Consider the following 23,336-nt stretch of genomic DNA (forward strand, 5'->3'; position numbering starts at 1 on the left):
AGATAAATCTTTATAAGAAGATGGGTGGTATTTCACCTTTTGAACCACATTTTTCTAAAATTAAAGTCCTGTACTTCAAGAATATACTGCAACTTAATATAATTCTAGTAGACTATCAAGCAAATAAAAATTTGGCTTATGAGCGTATATCAATACAAATTTTTTACTGAAGATAACACACTAACCAGTTTTAGTAAACCAAACACACAAAGGAATTCAGAAAGACTTCTGGGAAGATGGAGGATTAGAGAGGAACAGGGCTTACTTCTCACCCAGAAAAATAGCTAGAAGACAGGCAGAAACTGTCAGGATGGGCAAAAACTGTCAGGAAAACTGTTTTATGGTTTAGAACACCAGGGGGAAACTGGACAGCACCCAGAAGAGAGAGGCGCGAAGAAAGGAAACTTGGCAGGAAAAACCCATACGTGGCTCAAGCTATTGGGCTCTCGTCTACCATATAGGAAGTCCAGGGTTCGATTCCCAGGACCTCTTGGAGAAGGCAAGCTGGCCTGAGCAGAGAGTTGGCCCACGCAGAGAGCTGGCCCACGTGGAGAGGGGGTGCAGCAAGATGACACAACAAAGAGACACAGAGGAGAGACAATAAGAGACGCAGCAGACCAGGGAGCTGAGGTGGTACACGACCATTCTCCCACTCTGGAAGGTCCCAGGATAGGTTACTGGTGTCGCCTAAAGAGAAGGCATGTGACACAGAAGAACACAAACACAGCAAATGGACACAGAAAACAATGGGGAGGGGGAGAACAAATAAATCTTAAAAAAAACAAACCATGAATGAAACTGCAGCTGCTGGCACCCAGCCTTCCACCAGCAGAGCAGACAGCATGGGTCCTCTGGCCACTGGCTAGCAGCTACAGAGAGATGCAGGGGTCCACTTGCTCAAGAAAGGGGAGAGGGAGGGACACAGCCAAGGACCCATAAAACTTTTGGCCAGTGAGTTTGGTCTGCTGGGTCCCACAGGAACTGGCAGGGAACTGAAGATAAGCTTCTTCTCAAACACCCTTCCTACTAATCTGGACTGGTTGCTGGGGACTCAAGGGGGAGCGGAAATTTATTCCCTCCCCGGGAAAAGGGTGTGTGTAACTGGCCAAGGGAGAAGAGCAGCCTTGGGCAAGTTTGATTTGCAAGGCTTGGCTCTGAATAGCCAGCCCTGAGGGGGAATTCTCCAGGATACTGTTTCTGCACTGCTCCACCATCCCACCCATCTCCTCACAAGGTTCTAGTGAACACATTTCCTCATACCTTAAGGAACTGCAACTACCTTAAGCAACCACAAAGGAAAGCTAAAAATTACATTCCATCTAAAACATTTAACACGTGAGTACTCCTTTCTTCCAATCCATTATTAGAATGGAAAAATGCAAAATCAAGTTATAGCTAAAACATTTTAACTGTAAATGTTAAGCCACATCAAAGCAATGTCTCCAAAAGCAAGACACAAAATTGTACATATCTCTGACAACAGGCAAAGCTAAACTATATAAAAATTGCATAGTTTCATTTTGTGGTATCATAAAATTAATAAATGCTTGTATTTTTAAAGTAATTGATTAATTAATTAAGATGAAAGAAAATTATCCACAGCCCCATGCCCTGGTAAATTTTGGTATATATCCTTATAGATATATCTGTTATTGGGGAAGGTTCCATGTAGGGGAGTGAGAGGAGAAGGCCATTTTATAACATGCTTTTCTCAATTAACATTACATACTAGGAACATCTTTCTATGTCAACAAATAAAGACAGTATTATTTGGGGGGTTGCATTTTATTCTACTGTATAGAGCTAACATCATTTCTTTAACCAATGCCTTTTAATGAACATTTAGTATACTTGCTTAAAACGTAGTCCTAAAGTTTAAGTAATGGATGGTGGTAATGATAACACAACATTGTGAATGTATTTAACACCACTGAATTGTATACTTGAAAGTAGTTAAAATGATCAATTTTAGGCTATATATATATAACCAGAATAAATTTAAAAAAAAAAAATACAACTGTGTAACATAGAGTGGGACCTAACGTAAACTATGAGCTATAGCTAATAATATAAATCATTTTGTTTCATTAATCGTAACAGATATACCACACTAAAGCAAAATGTTAATAAGGAAAACTGTGTATATGTTGGGAGTTAACTTTCTGCATGATTTTTCTGTAACCCTACAATTGATCTAATTTTTTTAAAAATTGCTTAACAGTCCTAAAAATAAAAATAGTAAGGATTTTTATGTGTTTATGTTTAAAAATATACCCAGTTCCCAATAAAAGAAAAACTATAATCTCTGAATACTTTCCTGACAATATAATACAATGGCAAATAAAGCAATGAGAAAAACTTAAGAGAATTACATTTGATTTTTTAAAAATTGTCTAAGAATTTTTCCCTGAAAATCTAAGCAAAAGGAAAGTTGTGTTTTAAGGAGAAAGGATTTATATTAATATGGTTTCTCCCACCTTGCCTGATTCATCTATTATTTTATTTTGATATTAAAAGTAAAGATAAAAGAAAAATCCAAATAAGCAAGCTTTGCTTTCAAGAAGGCATTATACCCATAAACAAAGCATTTCTAAAGAAAATATTAGCTTGACATCATAACCCTTTATGGGCTTAATTGCATGGACTTCATTTCTCTGGGAGGTCAGCTTTACCCATGCACTGGCCCAGTCATATGTCCAAATGAAGCTCCTTCACGTAAACGCTAACTGGCAAATAAGCAGCCTCAAGCAAAAAAAAATTTAAAAAGTATCCCAGGCAATGTGGATATTTTTCTTCTTGAGGACTGAAAAATTTCAGCAGACAATAAAAAATTACATTTATAAATTATTTAAAGTTACTCTTTTTCTATAGTCCATTGTTTTTTTTCTCTGAGATTTCTGTCCATTTTCTGTCCAGCAATCTGTATTAGTGTGATGACATGACATCTCTGGGATTTCTATCCAGCAATCTGTATCAGTGTGATCATATAAAACAGATTTACCAGAATCAAACAATACAATCAGGCCAGAAAAGGAGGACCATCAACTTTTTCCCTAATAAAACATTTTTAAAGAACTTGAACAATCATTCATCTTCAAATACAGAAGGAAGAAAATAACTGGCTGATCACCACAAATACATAAATTCAGTTCTGTACACACATACACCACTGCAGTTAAGACATATTAAATCACATTAAAGAGACTTTTACCTCTAATAGCAATCCCACCGCATAGGAAGTTTGGGGAGCAAGTTACCTGCTGCATTTTCTTGTATTCGCCCACTCTGGCATAGGCCATGAAGAGGTGAGAGTGATACTCCTCACTATTGGGAACTTTCTTCACAGCTGCCTCATAAAGTTTTGTAACTAACTCCGCTAAGATAAAGAGAAATAAGATTTGAATTACACCATAGTCATTAAAGAAAATTCTAACATGGTGGCAGACTTGGCCCAGTGGTTAGGGCATCCGCCTACCACATGGGAGGTCCACGGTTTAAACCCTTCTTCAGGAGGCACCAGGAACCAAACCTGGGACTTCCTATGTGGGAGGCAGGTGCCCAACTGCTTGAGCCACATGCACTCCTTGCTCATTGTGTTAGCTTGTCGCGTCAGCTCATTATACCTGCTCGTCGTCTTTAGGAGGTACCAGGAACTCCCATGTGGGAAACGGTTGCCCAACTGCTTGAACCGCATCTGTGCCACTAAGTTCTTTCTTCTTTTTCAAGAAGGCTTTGACTATTTGGGACCCCTTCCCCTTCCATATAAATTTGAGGATTGGCTTTTCCATATCTGTAAAAGTGACCGTTGGAATTTTGAATTGAATCTGTAAATCACTTTGGGTAGAAGAAATATCTTAGTTTTTCAGTCCATGATCTTTCCATATATTTAGGTCCTGATTTCTCTGAGAAATGTTTTGTACTTTTCACATAACAAGTTCTTTATGTCCTTGGTTAAATTTATTCTTAGATATTTGATTTGTTTTGCTAAATTAAGTTTTTTTTCTTGATTTCTCTTTCAGATTATTCATTACTAGTGTGTAGTAAGGAGAGCCACCCAGTGTGAAAGAATGGCACCGCCCACACGGAGAGCTGACACAACAAGATGATGCAACAAAAAGAAACACAGATTCCCATGCTGCTGACAACAACAGAAGCGGACAAAGAAGACACAGCAAATAGACACAGAGAACAGACAACCGGGGGGGGGGGGGGGCAGAAGTGGAGAGAAATAAATAAATAAATAAATCTTTAAAAAAGAAAAAAAGAAAATTCTAGCAGCATTTAAATTCTTTGCTATTTGGCAAAAATAGATATTTCTTCTGTCATCAAAGAAGAAGAAAGTATTTGTTCTGCTACATTTGATCATGACTCTTCTCCTGCTTAGGTGTTATTCAGATGAAACATGGAATAGAATAGATGTGGGCTCCACAACACATTTATTTTTTTTAAGATTTATTTATTTATTTATTTTAAAAATAAAATAAAATTCAAAAAAAACATTATTTTTGTGAGAATGTATTGGTGCGGGTATGATATATTTATTAAATAATACACAGTATAGTGTGGACTTAGTAAGGTGTCCATGGTTTTCACCTGACTGGCAAAGGGGTCTGTGGAACAAAAAAGGTTACTGGAATTATAAAAAGCACCTTCTCAGATCATAAGAATGAAACTGGAAATCAATTATAGACAGGAGGGGAGTGGATGTGATTCAAACAGTTGAGCGCCTGCTCCCACATGGGGAGGTTCCACGTTTAGTCCCTGGTGACTCCTAAAAACAAAAACAACAACACAACAAACAACAAGCAAACAAACGATAAAACCAACTCAGGGGAGCCAATGTGGCTGAGCGGTTGTGCACCAGCTTCCCACAGACAAGACCCTGGGTTCAATACCCAGCCCCAGCACCTCAAAATAATAATAATAATAGTAATAATAAAAATAGACAGGAAAGGGAGCAGATGTTGCTCAAGTGGTTGAGCACCTGCTTCCGACATGAGAGGTCGCGGGTTTGGTCCCTGGTGCCTCTTAAAGACAAAAAAGCAAACAACAAGCAAACAGATGAAAACCAACTCAGGGGAGCTGATGCAGCTCAGCAGTTGAGCTCTGGCTTCCCACATACCAGGTCTCGGGCCTGAGTACTAGAAAAAAATAATAATAATAATAGACAGGAAAGAGGGAAATTCACAAATGTGTAGAGGCTGAACAACACACTCCTAAATAATCAGTGGGTCAAAAAGAAATTGTAAGGGAAATCAGTAAATACATTAAGACAAATGAAAATGAGAACACAGTTCATCAAAACTTATGGGATACAGGGAAGCGGCTGTGGCTCAATAAGTTGGGCTCCCATCTACCCAGGCCCTGGGTTCGAGTCCCGGGGCCTCCTTGTGAAGGCAGGCTTGTCCGCATACTGCGTAGAGCTGCCCGGCCTGCAAAGCACCATGGAGAGGTAACTCAGCAAGGTGATGCAACAAAAAAGGGAGACAAGCAAAAACACAGAAGTATGTGCAGCGAATGGACAGAGAGCAGATAGCAAGCAAGCAGCAAGGGGGGAGGGGAAATTAAATAAATAAATACAGACACAGAAGAACACACAGCGAATGGACAGAGAGCAGACAGCACGCAAAAACCCATAAGGGGTGGGAGGAACTTATGGGATACAGAAAAGGCAGTCCTGAGAGGGAAATTTATAGCCCTAAATGTCTCTATTAAACAAGAAAAGAGAGCTAAAATCAAAGAATTAACTGAACAACTGGAGAAACTAGAAAAAGAACAGCAAGCCACTCCCAAAGAAAGCAGAAGAAATAAAAAAAAATAAGAGCAGAAATAAATGAAATTGAGAACAAAAAAGAGAAAATCAACAAAACATAATACAACACATTAAAATACGAAAGGAGGGAAGCAGATTTGGCCCAACAGATAGAGCATCCGCCTACCACATGGGAGGTCTAAGGTTCAAACCCAGGGTCTCCTGACCCGTGTGAATAGCTGGCCCACACACAGTGCTGATGCGCACAAGGAGTGTCGTGCCACGCAGGGGTGTCCCTCGCGTAGGGGAGCCCCATGAGCAAGGAGTGCGCCCCATAAGGAAAGCCACCCAGCACGAAAAAAGTGCAGCCTGCCCAGGAGTGGCACCGCACACATGGAGAGCTGACACAGCAAGGTGATGCAACAAAAATGAGACACAGATTTCCAGTGCTGCTGACAAGAACACACGCAGACACAGAAGAACACACAGCAAATGGACAGAGAGAGCAGACAACTGAGGGGAGGAGGGGAGCGGGGGATGGGAGAGAAATAAATAAATAAATCTTTTAAAAAATTTTTTAAATTAAAAAAAAAAAGGAAAAGGACCACATGATCATCTCAATCAATGCAGAAAAGGCACTTGCCAAAATCCAGTGTCCTTTTTGATAAAAACACTTCAAAAGTTAGGAATATAAGGAAAATTCCTCAATATGATAAAAGGAATGTATGAAAACCCACAGCCAACAATGTACTCAATGGGAATGACTGAAAGCTTTCCCTCTAAAGTTGGGAACAAGACAAGGATGCCTACTGTCACTACTGTTATTCAACATTGTGCTAGAAGTTCTAGCTAGAGCAATTAGAAAAGGCATTCAGATAGAAAAAGAGGAAGTAAAACTCACACTATCCACGGATGACATGATCATATATTAACAGAATTCTGAAATATCTAAAACAAAGTTACTTGAACTAATAAACCAATTCAGCAAAGCGGCAGGAAACAAGATGAGCACAGAAAAATCAGTAGTGTTTCTACACACTAGGAATGAACAATCTGAGGAAGAAATTAGGGAAAAAATTCCATTTACAATAGCAACAAAAAAACTCAAATACCTAGGAATCAATTTAACCAAAGAAATACAGGATATATATGCAGAAAAATACAAAACAATGTTAAAAGAAATAAATGAAAACCTAAAAAAATGAAAGACTTTCTGTGTCCATGGATTGGAAGACTAAATATCATGAAGACATCAATCTTACCCAAACTGATTTACAGATTCAATACAATACCAAACAAAATTCCAACAGCCTACTTCACAGAACTACAAAGGCAATCATCAAATGTATTAGGAAGGGAAAGTGCAGCCAAAAGCATTTAAAAAAGAAGAGCAACATGGGAGGAATTTCACTGCCTGACCTTGAAACATATTACAAAGCTACAGTGGTCAGAACAGCATGGTACAGGCATAAAGATAGACACATCAATCAGTGGAACATAACTGAGATTCCAGATGTTAAATTCTCACCTTTACAGCCAACTGGTTTTCAAAAAACCTACCAAGTCCATGTTAGTGGGACAAAACAGTCTCTTCAACAAATGATACTGGGAAAATGGGATATATCCATAACCAAAAGAATGGAAGAGGACCCCTATCTCATTGCCTATAGAACAACCAACTCAAAATGGATCAAAGACCAAAATATAAAAGCCAGGACCATAAAACTACTTATGTAGTTTTATTTATTCTCTAAAAAGAGAATGTAGGGAAACATCTTAAAGATCTTGTGGTAAGTAGTGTTTTCTTGAAGGTTATACTCAAAAAAAATAGGTAAATGGGACCTCCTCAAAAGTAAACACTTTTGCACCTCACAAGACTGTCAAAAAGGTGAAAAGGCAGTCAAATACATGGGAAAAAATATCTGGAAATCACATATCTGGTAAGGGTTTAATATCCATGATATATAAAGAGCTGCTACAATTCAACAATAAAAAAGCAAACAACACAATTAAAAGATGGGGAAAAGACTTGAACAGACATTTGTCCAAAGAACAATATGAATGGAAAAAAAAACAGATGAAGAAAAGCAGATGTGACTCAAGCGACTGGGCTCCTGCCTGTCACACATGGTTGGTTCCCAGTGCCTCCTAAAGACAGCTAGCTGGTGCTACGGTTAGGTGTGGCAAGCTGACACAAGATGATGCAACAAGAGATGTAAGAAGGAAAACATAATGAGACACACAACAAAGCAGTGAGCAGAGGTTCCTGGTACCTCCTGAAAAGGACAAGCAGGACAGTGAGCTAGTGCAACAGGCTGGCACAGCAAGCCAATGCAACAAGATGACACAACAAGAGATGTGAGAGGAAAAACATAACTAGAGACACAACAAAGCAGGGAATGGAGGTGGCTTAAGTGAAGAGGTGCCTCCCTCCCACATCAGAGGTCCAGGTTCGACCCCAGTGCCTCCTAAAAGAAAAAAAAAACAAAGATAGACATAGCAAGTGCAAAGAACAAGGGGATGGTGAGAGATAAATAAATCTCAAAAAAAAAAACCAACACATGAAAAAATGTTCAACATCACCAGTGATAAGGGAAAAGCAAATCCAAGCTAAAATGAGATATCATTTCATACCTATTAGAATGGCCACGATTAAAAAGACAGAGAAGTACAAGTGTTGGAGAGGATGTGGAGAGACAGGAACACTTATTCACTGTTGGTGGGAATGTAGAATGGTATAGCCACTGCAGAGGACCATTTGGCAGTTCCTAAAGAAGTTGAACATAGATTTGCCATGTGACCTGGCAATGCTACTAGTGGGTATATACCCAGAAGAACTAAGAGCAGTGACACGAACAGACATCTGCACATCGATGTTTATAATGGCATTATTCACATTTGTGAAAAAATGGCAACAACCCCAAGTGTCCATCGACCAATGAATGTATAAACTGTGGTGTATACATAGAGTAGAATATCATGCAGCTGTAAGAAGAGATGAAGTTGTGAAGCATATGACAACAGGGAGGAACCTGAAAAACATTATGTAGAGGGACGCAAGCCAGACACAAAAGGACAAATATGTTATTATTGTGCTATTATGAACTATAATATTGTGAAAACTCAAAGAGTTCTCAACTTGAATATGGGTCACCACAAAACAGAATGTGTTTAGAGACTATACAGCTAAGGGTTAACTTGTGCAGAACTGGTTAAAAGGATGTGTGTTAATCTTTGGAAATGAATAGAAAAGGTAAAAGCACAACTTAATGTTTGTAACTAGCAATGCTATTATATGATTATGACAGTGGTCAAAAGGGAATGTCTAAGGTCATGTATATAGCTAGAAGGAAAGCTAAAAAATGTTAACTTGTACTGTGGGACTGTATAGTGCAGTAAAACCTCACATGAAATTTGAATATGAATAAATATTGCACACGTAAGACTTTTTCTTTGAAATTGAACAAATGTATGTTAATGTTACAAGATGTTAATATCAGACAAAAAAAAACCAACATTATGCTAAGTGAAAGAGACCAGACACCGAGTACTATATATTGTATGATCCCATTGATATAAAATGTAAATATAAATCAACCCATAAACATGACATTAGATTAGTGGTTATGTAGGGCTGGGCAAGGTTAGAGGGATTGAGACGTGACTGCTAAGGAGTGTGTGGTTTTTCTTTTTTGGAATAATCAAATTGTTCTAGAGTTTTTTGTGGTGATGAATGCCCAACATAGTGATTATACTATGGATAGAGTGTATGGCATGTGACTACATCTCAATAAAACTGCTTTTAAAAAAAATCACAGTGAGAGATACCATTTTACATCCAATACAAAGACTATTTAAAAAAAAGTGTTGGAAAGAATGTGGATAAATATACTTGTTCATTGTTGGTGGGAATGTAAAATGGTGAAGCTATTGTGGAACACAGGTTAGTGCTTCCTGAGAAAGTTAAGTATTGAAATATCAATAAAGTCTTTCTACTGGTCTAACTAAAAAAAAAAAGAAATACCATATGACCCAACAATCCCAATTCTAGGTAAAAGTTCCTAAGAATTGAAAGCATGGCTCAGACAGATATTTGCATACTGAGATTCATGGCAAAATTACCAATAAGTGTCCATCAACTGAGGAATGGATAAATACATATTGTATATAAAATCAGTAAAATATTATTCAGCTGTGAAACGGAATGAAGTTCTGGAACATTCAATAACATGGATAAAATCTGAAGACTCAGGTTGAGTGAAATAAGCCTGATAAAAAGGGACAAATATTGTGTGATCTCACTGATATGAAATATCAGCACAATAAATTCATAGAATCAAAAACTAGAATACAGGTTACCAAAAGCTGGGGTAAGGAAAGGAAATGGGGAGAAAATGTTTAACTGGTAAGAATTTTAGATGGGGTAATAGAAAAGTTTTGGTAATGGATGGTGGTGATAACAACAAAACATTGTGAACATAATACCACTGAATTATATATTTGAATTGGTTAATGGGAGAAATTAAGTTGTATTTATGTTAGAAAAAAACTTTAAAAACAAACATAGGACTATTCAACACAAACAGTGAACTCTATCGTAAATGATGGACTATAGTTACAGTATAATTATAAAAATGTTCTTTCACATATGAAACATCTGTACAATACACATGTCCCAGGAACTCTATGTTAGGTATGATTTTTCTGCAAACCTACAACTTCTCTAACAAAAAAAAAGAGAACTCAATTAGAAATATCAAAAAACTGAAGCTCAGGTTTAAAAGCAATGAAGAGAGAAGCGGATGTGGCTCAAGTGATTGAGTTCCCGCCTACCACATGAGAGGTCCATGTTTCAGTTCCCGGTGCCTCCCTCCTAAAGAAGAGACATGTGGTTGGTTCCCAGTACCTCCTAAAGGAAACAGCTGGTGCAACAGACAAGCACTGCAAGCTGACACAACAAGATGACTCAACAAGAGACACAATAAGAAAAACATAATGAGAGACACAACAAAGCAGGAAAAGGTTTCTGGTGCCTCCTAAAGAGGACGAGCAGAATGGTGAGCTGGCACTTTGGGCTGGTGTAGCAAGCTGATGCAACAAGATGATGCAACAAGAGACATGAGAGGAAAAACGTAACTAGAGACACAAGAAAGCAGGGAACAGAGGTGGGTCAAGTGATTAGGCACCTCTTTCCCACATCGGAGGTCCCAGGTTCAGTTCCCGGTGCCTCCCAAAGAAACAAGGAAGACAATAGACACAGTAAGTGCAAACAACAAGGGGTGAGGAGTGATAAATAAATAAAATAAATCTTAAAAAAATAAATAAAAACCATGAAAAGATAAAAGCTTACGTCGATGCATCTCTCGGTAAAGAATAGTCAGTGCTTGAAGAGAGTTGTCATCTGTAGGTTCGAGGGCTGCCACCTCCTGTGCCAAGGTGAATGCTTCCTCTTGCTTTCCAGTTCTTTGTAAACCAATTGCCTTTAAAACCTGACAGGAAAGAAAAGTCAACTTTAAAAGGACAGAAAAGGAAATACAAACCAAAGAAAGCCAATTTAAAAGCATCAAGTTTTTGGTATGTCTAAGTCACTAATCAACTAGATCAATTTTTACAAAAAATATAAGCAAATCAAAATTCTTTCCTATTTCAGTCATATTAAGAATGCACAACAATCTTTAAAAGGACTCTGTGGGTGAACCCTAAGTTAAACCATGGACACAGTTAATAGTACAATTATAAAAATGTGCGACCAATTGTAACAAATGCTCCATACCAACACAAGTTGTTAATGATAGAGTGGTATATAAGAATCCTATATTTTATGCACAATTGTTCTGCAAACCTACAACTTCTCTAATAAAGAAAAAAAAATAGATTTTTGTAGAAATAATTCATTAGGTAAGTAATGTCTAAATAAATAAAAAGCTAGCTTTCATGGTGAGCAGGTGCAGCTCAGTGGTTTGAGCTCCTGCTACTCACATACAAGGTCCCAGGTTCAATCCCTGGTACCTACTTAAGCGGGGGAGGGGAAGCTAGCTTTCAATTAAATACTAATTTTACAGTATCTACCAAGAAAATAAATGACCTTAAAAAGTACTCTGAAAAACACAGACAATGGTCACTGAAGAGATTCATTAAATATGCTTTTCCATTAAGGTAAAGAATTATAATACATAATCCACCAGTATAACTCAAGGGCAAATGAACCTACCTTAGCACAATGAAGATCCTTATGTTTCTTCAACAATTTATCTGCTTGCTGAATTGCCATTTTATTATTACCATTATCAAGATAATCTGTGAAAAGAAGAAATCGTATGATATTTATTATATTCCTTCAACAACACATACGAAAAATGTACAAGCTGGATTTTCACAAAATACCATAACTCAATATTAAAAATATCTTGGGTGGGGAGCAGGTATAGCTCAGTGTTGGAGCACCTGCTTCACATATAAGAGGTCCCAAGTTCAATCCGTGGTACCTCCTAAAAATAAATAAAAATTTTAAAAAATAAATTTTGGGAGCTTATTTTAACTCTGAATGACTAGGATGGTCCAAGCTGCACTCATATATTCCTGTAGACACCTCTCATCCAAAAGCACTACACTGGTTATTCTTCATGAAGATTCAAATCTATATATATTTAGACAGAGTTGATATCATCTATGAGACATTAAAAGGTTTAGTTACTTAAAATAAGCCAGTAAAAACAAAAAAGAATCCTTTCTAATCTCTAGCTTCAAATTTATCAAGTAGATCAAATTCAGCCAATAAAATATATTTAATGATTACTTGCCAAAGAGTTAAGTATAATAATTCCCTGAGGATGAAAACAAGAGGTTTTACCCACAAAATAGAGAGAAAATAAAATATAGTTCAGTAATACTAGAAGTGGGCAAGAATGTAGGGTAATCCCATTTTCAAACACTGAAATATATATTAGTATTCGTTTTGAAGAACACCTGACTTCAAGGGTTCCCTAAACTATCCGTTCCAAATTTTAAGGAATATGGAGACCTGTCATAAAATTATGTTAAGGAAGAAAAGCAATCAGTCATTATTCACAAGTCAAACAAAAGTGTTTCCAGATAAATAAAAGTATTTTAAACAGGGCAGTAGCTGTCAATTCTAATTATAGAAAGATTAGTGAGCACAGTCCATTCACAATGTACAGAATACTTACTCCCAGGTCCTCTGCTCATCAAGGTCCCAAATCAACATAGGGATAGGTGAAACATAGACAACTCAAGCAACAGAATCCAAACAGAAATCAACAGACTACTCCCTAAAATCTCATTTTACCTCATGGTTTCAATTTTTGTCCAATGAATACTTTACTGAACTTTAACACAGCCACAAGAATCCTTGAGTTTCCTCTCTTCAGTTTTCCTTCAATGAACTTAATACTCATGATTACCAATAATGCTAGATAAATAAAGATAGGAAGCCTTGTTCTGGAGGGACTCACAATCCAGCGAGGAAAGTAAAACACCTAATACTCAAGCACAGGGACTAGAAAATCACAAAGACTCTACAAGCATACAATCTTACCCTAAATAACCCAAGTAAATACCTACTAGTTTTCTTAAATCCTTATTTCAGTCTCTAGGCCATCATTTGTCCTTGCAGAATATCTGACAAGACATATTCAGTAGATGGCACCCTCTCTTCCTAATAACTTAATGCTGATCTCATTCTGAGTCAGTTCTGAATTAGTTTGACTCAGTCTTACAAGACTCCAGGATCATAAACTATATCTCAAAGCTTCCTCAAAGAGGAGACATCTCTGATGAATTCTCAACTCTGAGGGTCTGCAGTACAAATGCATCAGACCAAAGGTCATGAATATGAGGATCATTTTCTTTTCCCTTTGTGGCTGACTAGGTTCTGATATACCTACCTGCCATGTCCTCTTCTCTGGGAATGGTTTCCACTGCCCCACTAAAGCAGTAGAACTAATGACCATGTCTATACCAAGTACCTGCAGCCCACCCCAGAGTGAACATTTGACCCAAGCTGAGCAAAGCAGGTTTCCTTCTAGGAACCTGTAACTGCAACACTGACCCAAGTTGGAAGATCATAAACATTTTGGGTCAGAGGCTACCAGTGGCAGCTCCAGAATTTCTATTTTGAAGGGGCTTTAAAGGATGGAAATTGGTCGACAGAAGGGAGGAAAAGGGGATATCTATTCCTTGACTATAATAGTCACATAATATTTCATATAAGAATGAAAGCCACAGTTATCTTTATCAAAAACACAAGGGAGAGGGAAGGAGAGCTGAATAAGCTTACAGGGAGGGACTAATGACTTCTCTCCCCTCCAGCCACAGTTGGGAGTTGGGTCCTGGGTAAGCTGAGGAATAAGCAGAAAAACCAAGCACAGAAAAGGATATACACTTCAAGAAAAGCAGATATGAGTAACTGAGAAAGAAGCCTATTTCTGACAGTTTTCTGGCTGCCATGAGGACCTAACACACTGAATTCTTATCTAGGGCTCCCACAAGCATTTATAGTAACCCCAATTACTTGAGCTAATGCCAATGAGTTTCTGTTCCTTGCATGCAAAAGAATTTTAACTAAGACACTCCACAACATTCATCCTGATGTCAGGTTCCCCTTTCCTGGGTACCTAGAAGATTACCAATTAAGTGGTTGGTCAGTCTTTTAGGAAATTTTATTTCCATTTACATTACTAGCTATTCAATACAAATTATGTAGTCCCAGGAGAAAATCAGTCAATAAAATGATATCCTAAGCCTATCTTTTTTTTTTTTTTAAACTTACTCAAAGGTAATTATGGCTTGATCCTGAAGATTAGTGTTGTTCTCTTAATAACAAGGGTTAGCCAAAATCACCCATTCACAACTCATGCAGAGGAAAGAGGATTATGATGCAGAGGTTAAAGTGATATTTCCAAACCAAGTACCATTCCAAATGAACAGTTCTTGGAGACAGCACTAGATAACACTCACAGTGACAAAATTAATCTTTTTCTAATATTTCCTTTACATTAAGGAGAAAGTCTTAATGGTGCTAACGTGTACACTGCTTCTCTAATACTTGCTGTCTTTTTGAGAGAGTGTGTGGTAATGAACCGGCTAGTAAGATAGGGAATCAATAGATGGATCTGCAACCTGAGACATCAAAAACCCCAAGAAGACTGCTGGAAGACCTCCCCAAGATACTGCCACCCAGGACAAGATATCCTTCGGAAGCCAGGAGATGCTTGTGCCTTTGGACCCCTATTCCTGCCCTCTGCACTCTGCTCTCCCCATTTTTTCCCCACGTGGATAAACACGCAAGTAAAACCCGGGCATTTATAATCTATAATTCGGAATAGTAGTCTGTAAACCAGTCCTCTTTATACACTCTTCGGCCCCTTCTTCTCTACCTGGGATCCGTGATCTGTTATTTTCTCCCATTTCTCTTCCCTCCCTACCTTAATAAATTATGGCCTAACTCACCCAATGTGCTCTTGAAATTCATTTCTGCAGCATAGTCAAGAACCTAGACAAAATCTAACATATAACATAAAATTTGCCATTTTAACCATTTTTAAGTGTGCAGTCCAGTAGCATTAATTACTTTTACAATGTTGTGCTATCACCACCTTCCATCACTAAAACTTTTTCATCACCCAAAACAGGAAGTCTATACCATTAAGCAGTAACCCTCCAAACCCCTCCATAATCCCTGGTAAGCACTCATCTACTTTCTCTATGAATTTACTCTTTCCAGATATTCCACATAAGTGGTATCATACAATATTTGTCCTTTTGTGTTTGACTTACTCATTTAGCATGTTTTAAAAGGTTCATCTATGTTGTAGCATGTATCAGAACTTGAGCTAATGTCTTTTTAACTACTACCATCTGGTCTCAGAGCTTCCCAAGTGTCAGAATCTAGTTAAGACTTTAGTAACATTGTTTAATGGTCTTCCAATTTATTTTTATAGTTTTGTTCTCTTAGGACAAGTGATTTAGGTTTTCCATTCATGGTAATGATATAAATTATCCTAAAATAGATTTAAGTTAAAAAGTCAACGAAGAAAACATTAAGTAACAGTATAGATAATACCAGAATATAGGGGAAAAAATCATCAGATTGGGTAAAAAAGAATGATAGAAATTTGGGGAACAATTGGTAAAATCATTGGCTTTACACACTGACTCTCCGGAAGAACTAGCTAGAGACTAAAAAATTTGTTGAATGAATGAGACACACCTCTGTGTAACACTTCAAAAGAAACTCCTCTTCTTTTGAGATGAAAATGGCACTAAGTCCTACACACATGCAGGCATAGGGTCTATTTGCCACAAAGAAGAGGCCCAAGGAATTCCCTGTCCAATACTCAGGAATGCTGACAAAAGGAAGGTCTTGTAAATGAAAAAGAAAGCCTTTAAGTTGTATGTTCTTACAACTGCTGTGAAAGTCTCCAGAGCAGGTGAAATGATAACCTGTACTGTTTCCACTTTCTACAAGAGCTTCAGAGACTACTAAAGATGTTGCTTTGATTTAGAAAAATAGTAAAAAGCAAGATAGCATCATCGTTAGATTACATGTCATTTGCTAAAAAATCCTAAATAGGAGTCTTGCTTTTACCATATTTTTTAAACATTTTTGAGTCAACAAATTTTTGTTGAATACTTACTGCATGCAAGGTTGAGGAGGCTAAATTTAAAAGTGAATAATGCCTCTTAAAATTATCCCCTCACATCTTCCACTTGCCCGTTTGAACTATTTCCCACACAACATTTACAGCCAACTTTTTTTCCCTCTATTTTCTTTTTCATTAAAAAAAATCAATGTTATAAAAATTAGTCCGTCAACACAAGATAATAACTACAATAACAATAAATCTGCTTTGGTCTAGGGTTATACTTCCCCCCCTTATTTTTGTTCATCCCTCAACCTTGAGGACAGAGCTAACTTTTTATTTTATTTATTTATTTATTTTTAAGTTTAATTTATTTATTTCTCTCCCCTTACCCCCCATTGTCTTGCTTTCTGTGTTCACTCACTGTGTGCTCTTCGGTGTCCGCCTGCATTCTTGTCATGCAGCACTGGGAAACTATGTCGCTTTTTTGTTGTTGTGTCATCTTGCTGCGTCTGCTCTCCGTGTGTACAGCACCACTCCTGTGCAGGCTGCACTTTTTCGCACGGGGTGGCTCTCCTCGCGCATGGGCACCCCTACGCGAGGGACACCCTGGCGTGGCACAGCACTCCTTGTGTGCGGCAGCACTGTGCATGGGCCAACTCACCACACAGGTCAGGAGGCCCTGGGTATTGAACCCTGGGCACTCCATATGGTAGGCGGGCGCTCTATCAGTTGAGCCACAACCGCTTCCCCAGAGCTAACTTTTTAAATTGCAAGCCTAATACATCACTCTCCTGGTTAAATCCCTTTGAGCTTCCCACTATCTTTAAAATGTCAAAATCCTTAAAATGGCTTACAAAGCTGAGTCCCCATCTAGCTCATTTCCCCTTCCAATCTCTAACCTTTTCTTAGTCCTCAAATGGACCAAGCTCCTTTTCTCAGTGTCTCACACGTGTTCACTCTCTCCCCATCACTCTTTCATCTTATCACCCCTGTGCATCTTTCAAGTCCCAAGTGAAAAAGTCACTTCCACAGGGAACCACTTCTTCACCCAGCCCCTGAAACTCAGATATCCAAATCGTATGCATTCATGGCAAATGTACTTTTCCTTCAAAGCCTTTAAAACAATCGTAATGACCAAGTATGCCAACATATAAAAATATGTCCTGGAGAGCAGAAATCATGCCTGTATACTCTTCCAGGAATGTGCTTTATATTAAAATATTTAAGTTTAAAATGTTTCTTAAAATTTCAAAGTCTGAAGTCAGGGCTTTTTAAATGGTCATGTTTTCAGAATAGAGAAAAAGAGGCTGTGCCAAACTAAAAACAAAAAAACAAAAAACACAGTATCATGTGTATAGGATAATGCCTTATACCAATCAGACATCCATTTTTATTGTGTTTATTAACAATCCTTTATCTCTCAGTGTTTTAAACTCTACTTGAAACTTACTGAAGTCTCATTCTTGTTTAAAAAAAAAAAAGACGTTGTGCCAAGTGACTTTTCTACAGACAGGCAAGACAGTCTTCGTTTATCAAGACACCCTCCCATTCCTGGTATAAAACAGGACAAAGCTCATAGGGCAACACTGCCCAAGAGAAGGTTCAGAATGCCACATTCAATGGAAGACCTGGGAGTTTTCACTAATAAATCTTAGGTTCAGAAAAGTCAATATAAATCTGTGTGTGAGTGTGTGTATTCTAAAGACATTTCTACTTTGAAATGCCTTTATTTCTATTTTGCCATTACTGACCAAGCAATTCATGTACATTATACATATTTATTAAGTATCATACTGTACAATCACTTCCAATTATTCAGAAGTATGGGGGGTGCTATTAGATTGCCTTAATGACACAGAATCAGGGAAGCGGACTTGGTTCGATGGATAGAGTGTCCGCCTACCACATGGGAGGTCTGTGGTTCAAACCCAGGACAGCGTTGATCCATGTGGAGCTGGCCCATGCGCAGTGCTGATGCGTGCAAGAAGTGCCCTGCCACACATGGGTGTCCCCTGCGTAGGGGAGTCCCACACGCAAGGAGTGCGCCCCGTAAGGAGAGTCACCCAGCGCGAAAAAAGTACAGCCTGACCAGGAGTGGCGCCGCACACAGCAAGATGATGCAACAAAAAGAGAGAGAGAGTCCCAGGCCACTGACAAGAATAGAAGCGGACACAAAAGAGCAGAAAGCGAATGGACACAGAGAGCATACAACTGCGGGGGGGGGGGGGGAGGGAAGGGAGAGAAATAAATACAAAATAAATAAATCTTAAAAAAAAAAAATCCAGCCACCTTAAAAAAAAAAAAAGGAACAGAATAAAACATTTATTGTCTCTCTCCATCCCTCCCCTCCCCATAGCACTAAAATATTTAAAAACGAATCATAATGGTCGAGGAAAGCACTAGGACTCACCAAGTCACAGAAGAGTAAAAATCTGTTGAGAACCACTGGTCGCAAAAGAATAACTTTGGCAAAAGAAGAATGACTTCAAATAGGATTCTAGTAAGGTCATGGGTAGATGTTTTCAAAAACCAAAAATGCAATACCCTAACTTATCAACTTATGATGAGTAATGCAAGACACCCTGTCAAGATATTTCAACTCATCAAATTCATACACAGAAAAGCTGTATCAAACCTAGACATCACTAGTAGAATTATTCCAATGGACATTTCAAACCCACAACAATTTCACAATGAATTATCCTCATAGCCCTGTTCATTTTTTTGTGTGTGTGTGTTTAAAGTGGTATTTTTTTTTATTGACTTTGTAATAATATTACATTAAAAATATATATGTGAGGTCCCATTCAACCCCCCCCACCCCCCCTCTCTCCCCCCCAACAACACTCGTTCCCATCATCATGACACATCCATTGGATTTGGTAAGTACATCTTTGGGCACCTCTGCACCTCATAGACAATGGTCCACATCATGGCCCATACTCTCCTCCATTCCATCCAGTGGGCCCTGTGAGGATTTACAATGTCCGGTGATTACCTCTGAAGCACCATCCAGGGCAGCTCCATGTCAGCCCTGTTCATTTTTATCTTCAACAATATCCCACAAGAGCTGAGGTCCTATGCAAGATTTCCAAGAGTTGTAAAATCCTGAAACCTTGGCGGTACAAATACTGCTATACAAAGATAGTGATGGTGCTGAACTTGCAAAGGGCTGGCCTCTCCAGTGAGAATGTCTGGGTTCAAATCCCAGTTCTACAATTTACTAGCTGCAATCTCTCTTTTTTTTTTTTAAGATTTATTTATTTATTTTATTTCTCTCCCCTTCCCCCTGCACCCCAGTTGTCTGTTCTCCGTGTCTATTTGCTGCGTGTTCTTCTTTGTCCGCTTCTGTTGTTGTCAACAGCATGGGAATCTGTGTTTCTTTTTGTTGCATCATCTTGTGTGTCAGCTCTCCATGTGTATGGCGCCATTCTTGGGCAGGCTGAACTTTCTTTCGTGCTGGGTGCCTCTCCTTACAGGGAACACTCCTTGTGAGTGGGGCTCCTCTACACCGGGACACCCCTGCGTGGCAGGGCACTCCTTGCGCGCACCAGCACTGCACATGGGCCAGCTCCACACGGGTCAAGGAGGCCCCAGGTTTGAACCGCGGACCTCCCATGTGGTAGACAGACACCCACAACCACTGGGCCAAGTCCGCTTCCCTACTAGTTGCAATCTTGAACAAATTATCTCTCTAGGTTTCAGTTTCCTTCTCTAATCACAACAATCTTACCCACCTCATGTGGTAGTTAGCACACTAGAAAGCAGCACTCAATGCTGGCAGTTGAACTTTTGGTGGATGGGCAAATACCGCCATGCATGAGCCTGTGAACCCTGGTTTCTGTTCTTACTCTCAATCAACCACATTGTATATATCATCTCTGCTCTCTGAAAAAATGTACTTGAGGATCTACAGTGACTTGCGTAAAGTCACAAAGATGCTGAATGGCTGAGATTGGATCTTCCCAAGAAATAAAAGCCCCGATTTTCTGGTCTTTTGGTAAAAAAAAAAAAAAAAGGGGGGGGGTTGGGATAGGTAGGTGGAGAATGGAAAAGCAGTACCCACCTCAGAGAATATCATTAAGATTAAATTAGATAACCCATATAAACAGCCAAGGACAGTGCCTGGTACATATATATCCGGCTCTATACTCATTGGCTATTTATTATTCTTACCCACTCTCACAGGGTTGTTGCTAGAATCAAATGAAATGTAAGAAGCATCATGCAAATTGCAAAATAAAAGTAGGACCAAGTGTGCCAGAAACACATCCTCATGCCCTCCCTCCAAAGAAGTTAAATTATCTTAGCCATACAAAGAAGCCTCCATTTATTAACACCCGCATTTTAAGCATGAGGTCTAACTTTGCAAAGACCACTGACCTTGAAGCTTCCTCAACATTAACTGATAAAGATCAATGGCAGTACAATCGCCTAAAGGAAAGGAAATGTAAAAAGGACCACTGTCCAATTAAAGAACATCTTAATTACTGAAAAGGTGTCTCTCCCAGACTCAAATCTGCGATTTTTCACAACCAAGGGAGCAGGATGACATCAAGGTCTTAAAGCTTAGGTTTGAGGTAAGCGTTGTGGAGGAGGACCCACTTAGCACGCAGAAGGGAAGCTGCAGAGAAAACCACGGAAGCTGCAAAAAGCAAAATCCCTGCAGCAGATCTTGCATCCCCCTCTGCCTTGCGCTACCACTGTCTCTTCACCGCTATTTTGGGCCCAAGACCCTCCCTCCCATTCCGCCTCCCACGTGTGCCCAGAGCAGCTGTTTCTCTACCAAAGAGATCGGGATTGGGAGCTTCGAATCCCGAGCCTCCTCCTGACTCGATCTGGGTGACCTTGTGTCAGCCCCTTCCCTCTCTAGCCCTCCGTTTTTTCATGTGCGCAGAAGCCCCGCTGATCCAACAACCCGCTAGGCTCCGTTACCGCAAATACAGAATCGTTAGTGGGGAATTCAAGTGTCCCACCCTTATGCCCAGCCGGCTTTCATCTGCGGCGGAATCGCTGGTCTCTCTTGGAGCGGCCGTAACAACGAAACCTGAGGACAGCTCAGGTCTCGGGGGAAAGAAGCTTCCCAAACGGCCTGCCTGTCTGGCCGGCTCGTCCGCCCCACAATATCAGGGCTCAGGGAGAGCGGGCCGGCGCCTACGCGAGGCCCGCGGCTGCGGCCTAGAGGCCCGCCCGGCCCACCCACCCTCTGCGCCCGCCAGTTCCGCGCCCGGAGCCTGAGCGCCCCTCGCGGGCCTTCGCCCGGGCCTCGTCAGCCCTCGGCGCGTCTGGCTGGCCGCCCGGCTGGCCCCAAACACTCACCGTAAATGGGTCGGAGGCGCCTGTCGTTAGGGTCCTGCACATGGCCCCGCGTCGCCATGATGACAAGCACAGAACCGCAATGCGCACGCGCGGGGCCGGCCCTCGGGAACAAGCTGTTAAAGGGCCAGCGCCGGGCTTGCTCTTCTATCGCGACAGTCGCGGGTCGGCGCTGCGGCTGAAAGCGCCTGCGCGGTAAGAGTCTTTGCTCCCTGTTGCTGTTGAAACTGACCTGGGTAGACTAGCGGCTGTTGCGATTAAAATCCGTTCAGAGTCGCCAACTGGAAGTGAGTTGCTGAGGAAAAACAACACTTAGTCATAGTTAGGGCTGCGGTGCTCCTGCTTATCCTATTTATCTTCTGTCCAGAAGGACCAGTTAGACTTGGCTTTAATTATTGAGCAATCGGGAACTCTTTGGAGAGTGACCCAAAGGAAAATAGGGGAAAGAGGGCTCGTCAACAGTAAAATTCTGCCAGAAAAGTTCGAAAACCCATTACCCTCTCCTGGGGCTCAGCTATCTAAGAAGCATGCTAGAAAAATAGTAATTCTGATATGCCTAGACACTGTGTTATAAGCTCTCTAAATGTATTATCTCATTTAATGTTCATAACAACTTTGGTCCTACCTAGGGAAGAGCTATTATTCTCTCCATTATTTACAGCATGGATTTATTCATGCAACAATTAGTTATTGAGTGTCAATTATGTAGCATATGCTGTTTTAGGAGCAGAGGATATATCTAGGTAGGTAAATAAAACAGACAATGCCTTCACGGAGCTTTACTTCTGGTTGGGAGGGACAGATGATAAACATAAGTAAAATAGATAGTACTTTAGGTGGTAATAAATGCTACTGGGAAAAGTAACGCAAGGACTAGGAATGGGACAGACAATTTTAAATGGTGTGATCAGAGAAAGCCTATCTGAGAAAGTCTTTGTCAAAGACCTAAAGGATGTGGGAAAGGGAAGGAGCCAAGTAGTTAGGCAAGGCTCAGTGAGGTTGTGACTTAAGGCCCTACCACCAGTAGCTGTGATTCAAACCCAAGTCTTTCTCAGTACAGATCTTGGGTCTGCTTCAGACCCAGTGCAGTATTCCAGTGGCAACCATGACGAGCTGGGGTAGATCCTTTCTTCTGATGTTTCCTCCCTCTCCCTTTCTGGGCCTTTTAGTGTCGAAGAAAACGATTCTCAAACTTTTGTGGACATCAGAAACCCCTGGATAATTTGATAATTATGAGTTTCCTGATTTCTACACCAAGATTCTGGTCCAATAGTTCTAGACTTTTTAACCCTACATCCCAAATGATTCTGTTATATATGATCTGGGGACCTCTCTTTGAGAAATACTAATTAAGGGACCTAGAGCAGAATGTGCCAGAAGGGCAGGTTAGTTATTATTACAATTTTGAATATGAATACCTAGGGGGAAAAAGCTGTAACTACAATAGTAACAATAATAATTATTAGCATAATGGGCATTTATTGAGCACTTACTATGTGCCAGATACTTTTTTTCATCCATCAGCTTATTTCATTCTGACAGCTTCATGGAATAGGCACTATGGTACTATTGTAATCATTATTTTCTAAATGAGAATTTTGACACAGAGAGCTGTGGGGCAGTTTGCCTAAGATCACCCCAGTAATCTGTGGTAAAATCTCTGG

General features: G+C 39.7%; 1 protein-coding gene across 1 annotated transcript in view; it reads right to left on the minus strand.

The window, feature by feature from the left end:
- The window catches only part of NAA25 (N-alpha-acetyltransferase 25, NatB auxiliary subunit), a 78,712-nt gene extending 56,949 nt beyond the window's left edge, over positions 1–21,763 (minus strand). The window contains exons 1-4 of the mRNA XM_004448187.5: positions 21,676–21,763; positions 11,964–12,049; positions 11,103–11,241; positions 3,258–3,376 (exon numbers count right to left, since the gene is read on the minus strand). Coding sequence (XP_004448244.1) covers positions 3,258–3,376; positions 11,103–11,241; positions 11,964–12,049; positions 21,676–21,733 — 402 coding nt within the window. The 5' untranslated portion in view covers positions 21,734–21,763. The remainder of the gene's footprint in view (positions 1–3,257; positions 3,377–11,102; positions 11,242–11,963; positions 12,050–21,675) is intronic.
- Between the last annotated feature and the right edge of the window lie 1,573 nt (positions 21,764–23,336).

This window comes from Dasypus novemcinctus, chromosome 19, assembly GCF_030445035.2.
Source record: "Dasypus novemcinctus isolate mDasNov1 chromosome 19, mDasNov1.1.hap2, whole genome shotgun sequence".
In the NCBI taxonomy this organism is placed as follows: Eukaryota; Metazoa; Chordata; class Mammalia; order Cingulata; family Dasypodidae; genus Dasypus; species Dasypus novemcinctus.